Below are 5,230 nucleotides of genomic sequence, written 5' to 3' on the forward strand. Positions count from 1 at the left end.
TTTTATGTTCACATTCTCCATTAAAAGACCTTCAGAATGATGCATGATTTGTTGGATGCCGTTTGAAGTCAATAGAGTCAGCAAAGTCAATTTTGAGAAAAATCGAGTTAAAGTTTTAAGAAGGTTCCAAAGCAAAATCACCTGCAACGTTGCATCTTTTCCTCCCGTTTTTTTCTTAATAATAATTACTATATTAATAATCACAATATAGCTATTTGTATTTTATGCAAAAAACAGATGCAAAAAAAACAGTAGAACAGATATAAGAAAAAAAACCAAATAGTGCATTACCTTTTTCATTTTACATCTAAACAAAAGCATTCAAGTAAGAAAAACAAATGATCAAATGTAAAAATCCCTTTAGTGTGTTTATTACAAATAAACTGATTCTTAAAACTACAAAAGCAGTTCAGTCGAGAGCAGCGAGTGAGTCCCTCTTTTCTTTTATTGTTAGATGAACATTAATGAGGCGGCCTATATTGTAACGCACGGATCTAATATAATGTTACACATCAGATGTTTTTCCCCGAACGTTCCATTAAGACATAACAGACTATGTTTGCGTGAATACTTAAATACTGTAATTGTGTGTATATGTGCATATGTATCGGGATGACAGTCAGCGCGAGAAGCGAGCGGAGAAAAGGTGCTCCTCTCAGAAAACGTACAAATGAAGGTAATTAAACATCTAAAATTATTATTTGGAGCATTTGGGATCGCTAGATGAGGGCTTAATGAACTCATATTTGTGAAAACCTCAAAACTGACATTTTTTTTCCGACTGCGCATTCCGACTCATTTTGCCTGCACGGGTCACATATGTTTAGAGGAAGGAGCGTCTGCTCTGTGGGCGGCGCGTCAGATGGCGCAGGTTTCATAAAGCCCCGCGCGGCGCGTCCGCTCCAGCATCAAGCGGCGGCAGCGTCATGGCGCGGGAGCCTCCAGACTCATCGCTGTGTCTGGAAGAGACGCTCTCCTAGTGTTCCCTCCCGCGACTCTGTGATGCAAGCCCTCCACAGACCCGGGCTGCACCGGGCACCTGACGCCGAGCTGTGGCTGGACTTCCAGAACCAGAGCTCCGCGAACGGCTCCGGGTACGAGCTGAGCCGCTTCAGCAACCTGGAGGACATCGACTTGGCCGCGGACGGCACGCTGGAGCTGCGCGTCATGATCTCCATCGTGTACTCGGTGGTGTGCGCGGTGGGTCTGGTGGGAAACCTGCTGGTGTTCTTCCTCATGAAAGTCCGGCAGGGGAGGAAGAAGTCCACGATCAACTACTTCATCATGAACCTGGCGGTCACGGACTTCCAGTTCGTCCTCACGCTGCCCTTCTGGGCCGTGGAGACGGCGCTCGACTTAACCTGGCCGTTCGGACACGTCATGTGCAAGGTGGTGGTCACGGTGACCGTGATGAACGTGTACGCGAGCGTGTTCTTCCTCACCGCGATGAGCGTGACGCGCTACTGGTCCGTGGCGTCCGCGCTCAAGGACCGAACGCGCAACAAGCGCTGCTCGGTGAAGCTGGTCAGCGCGCTCCTGTGGCTCCTGGCCACCGTGGCGTCGGTTCCCACGGCGATCTTCTCCACGGTGAGCACGATCAGCGGCGTCAAGCTGTGTCTGCTGCGCTTCCCCAACGGCCAGCACTGGCACGCGCTCTATCACCTGCAGAAGATCCTGGTGGCTTTCGTGTTTCCGATGCTCATCACCGTCGTGTGCTACCTTCTCCTGCTGCGCCTCATTCGCCTGCGGAGCATGAACAACAACCTCCCCAAGCGCAGGTCCAGAGTCACCAAATCCGTCACGATCGTGGTCTTGTCCTTCTTCATATGCTGGCTGCCCAACCACGCCATCACCTTCTGGGGAGTCCTGGTCAAGTTTAACGTGATCCAATGGGACAAAATCTACTACACGCTCCACACGTACGTGTTCCCGGTCACCATTTGCCTGGCGCACTCGAACAGCTGCTTGAATCCGATCTTGTATTGCCTCATGCGCAGAGAGTTCAGGAAAATGCTGAAGGACTTCCTCTGGAGGATTTCGTCGCCCGCGATCGCCAACAGCTGTCAGATCCGCCCGTTCTCGGGAACCGCGAAGGAGCGCGACGACAGCCAGGCGGCGATTCCTCTGAACGTGATGGAGACCGAGGAGTACAGATTGTCGGTGGTGAACGGGCAAACCGACGCGTTACCGTCCACGGACTGCGCCGTTAAGAGGTAGACGCGCAAAGCCGTGCGTAAAAGCGCGCTGTTTGCTTGAGTCACAGTACTGGAGGAGGATAAAGGGAACTTTAAAACTCTACAGGGATGTCGTTCGACCCTTTTTACTGTTCTTTCAAGTGATGTTTCAAGATGTTGCATCCTTAAACGTTCGTGCCAAATTGTCTTTTGCAAACCATGAGTCCGCTGCAGGCCACAGTGCTTTTTAACGCTTCTGTCCAGATTTTTTAATTTTAAAGAGTGGTTTTATTCCGTGTAAACGTGCATTGAAGCAGACCTGGATGTACAGCCTATCGACATAAAATATTGAGCTTAACTGCAATGCAAGTTTAGATTTTCCTCTTTGTTCGGAGGAAATAATTGCATTAAAAAAGAGAGAGAGAAAAGATTTTGAATGATCATAAATGTTTACACACACACACACACACACACACACTCACACATATTTGAGAATTATGTATTATAAATATTTGGTCAGCCTCATTTTTTTCTCTTTTACACGTTTAGGGTAAAATATTATTGCATTAACATTTAAAACCATAATAAATAAGCTAGAAAGAAGTACATTTAATTGCTACAATTGCTTATACATCTTTAAAATTGCATAAAGATACAACAGTAAATCTTATATATATATAATTCTATGTAAATCTCTAATATTAAAATGTATTTATCTTTGAACTATTTATAACTATATTATAAATAGTTTGACCAACCCCATCTTTTCACTTTTACTTACATTTAATATGTTGCATTTAAATAAATAAACAAATAAGAATAAATCATCCCTAAGATTGAAACATTTTCATTAATGATCACACTGTTTTTTTTTTTTAAGCAGCAAGTTGAAATTGCTACATTATTCATATCTGGTTTCCGACCTCCTTTTTGTTGTTTGAATCTCTTGCCTGGAAATTCTGAAATAATTAAAATGTATTGCTCATTTGAAGTGTAATAAAGCTGTGTCAGTGGCCTCAACCATGTGAAGGTGATGGTCCGAAAGGAAATGAATGTAAACAGTGTTACTATGTTGTCCATTTGAAGGGCATAATAAAGTCCTGTCTTATCATAGCAATGTTTGTTTTCCTCATAAACACAATTACAAAGTTAACTTTTACTGTTCTTCCATCTAATTAACATTTGACAGCAGGTCTGTGGTTTAGGGAGTAAATCTACCTCAACAGCTTTACTTCAGTTTATTATCTCAACACAGACATATAAAGCCATGCAAACAATAACACGACAACAGGGGAATTTATGAGCTGCATGATGCAAAGCCGGTTTGGTTCACAAAACAACAGAGTTTGCTTTCAGTTCTTGCTTTTTATGGGTTATAATAAATTGCTTAAACATGTTTTTACACAGAGAGAGGAGCAGTGGGCATTTACAGATCCACATGTGCACACATTTATTGCTTTTAATTAAAGCAGAAGGTTAAAAAGTCATTTCTGAGAAATGTGATTCATACGACACAACCTGTGTAAAATAATATTCTCTCTATAAACACAAGAGGGCACTGTGATCACAATTTCAAATTCAAAACCAATAATCTGAAATATTTACTACTTAAACTGCATTAATGAACAAAGTTTGGAAAGTCAACTTTAAACCAACTATCAACCTTTAAGTAAAAACATCTGGCACATCTGGTGACTTTGAAAACAATCCCACGGTTGTTAGTTAATGATTGCAGCAGTTTGGCAGGTGGTTTATCAGGTAAATATGGTCATGCTCATGTAGTTATTTCATTTTTTGCTGATTTAGGAAGATTTAGAGGCTGTAATATCTGTGGGTTTCAGCTGGAATGACATGCTGCTACTCATTTATTGCAGTCCTGAAGCTTGTTCAGCATCAACCGGTCAGAAATGTCACCATCTCTGCCATACCCTCATTAATTTATCCGTCATACACCACGCCGACTTCACTCAGCAGCTCGTCCACTGTGACACAAACATAAACAGCATTATTTCACTAAATTCATTCAATAGCAATATAATGAGGAACTAGCGAAAGGGGAAAAAATAGTCATTTCTATGTTGATATGTTCTGAATTGTATCTGGACTGCACATATTTTCAACATTAGGGTGACCATACGTCCTCTTTTCCTGGACATGTCCTCTTATTGTACCTAAAAAAAATGCGTCCGGCCGGGATTTCTTAATCGCTCTTAATCCCGCTGAATCTCTGACCATTGCCGTCTGCACCCACAACATGTGTTTATCTCCCGCGATTTTCGTGTCCACTCCTTTAAACATTCTAATATTGTGTATAATTGTGGCGCATCAGGGAGCCGCTCTCAGGATGCGGAGTATTTAAATCTCTTTTGAATGAGCGCTGGCGCTGTTTACTTTCACTTTCGATTTCGCGATCACACACACTCTGTGTAAAGGGAGCACATCTTACAAGATCGGATATTTCTCAATGAGCTCAGGATCTGTTGAGCAGCAAATACTCCAGCATGGTCTTGCCAGTCATCTCTCCTTATTCTCGACCTGTGATCAGGGGCGGATTTAGTGATTTGGGGCCCCAGGCAAAATACAGGAATGGGGCCTTATACAATTTCACACATTTACAACCTTGAGGTTACTTTCACTGTTGCTCGCTGCTGCACGATCGTGTCCCATAGTTGTGTCTAATCTTTTAGATTTTTCATGTACATGTTATAAATAAAGGATTTCTTTAATGTTGTAAATCCCTTGTTCACATTTAAACAGGTTATAATAGTATTAGAGTAGGTTGGACACTAGGTGGTGCGTTGGGGTAATTTCCACTATGCAATTGTCTACACAACGCAAGGCTGTCTAATTCTAAACTTTAAATATATACATTTATTTTTTATTTATTTTAATTGCACATTTAAATTAAACTGAAGGAAATTATAAATTTACATGCTTAAGGATTATTTCAACCAAACATGAAGTGTGCCTGTGTGGAAAGTGACTGTGCATGGTCCTTCTTGGGTCTTTCACAAAAACGAGTGAGCGCCATTTAAAAAAAATTAAAATAGGCCCTA

General features: G+C 42.2%; 1 protein-coding gene across 1 annotated transcript; it reads left to right on the top strand.

The window, feature by feature from the left end:
• Positions 1-925: 925 nt before the first annotated feature.
• On the top strand, positions 926-2,604 carry LOC107745121 (relaxin-3 receptor 1-like). Its single transcript, XM_016558962.1, has one exon. It carries the CDS (start codon positions 1,003-1,005, stop codon positions 2,215-2,217), a length of 1,215 nt encoding a protein of 404 aa, XP_016414448.1. The 5' UTR covers positions 926-1,002; the 3' UTR covers positions 2,218-2,604.
• The last annotated feature ends 2,626 nt before the right edge of the window (positions 2,605-5,230 follow it).

Source organism: Sinocyclocheilus rhinocerous, unplaced genomic scaffold, assembly GCF_001515625.1.
Source record: "Sinocyclocheilus rhinocerous isolate Xijiao unplaced genomic scaffold, SAMN03320098_v1.1 scaffold2966, whole genome shotgun sequence".
NCBI lineage: Eukaryota > Metazoa > Chordata > Actinopteri > Cypriniformes > Cyprinidae > Sinocyclocheilus > Sinocyclocheilus rhinocerous.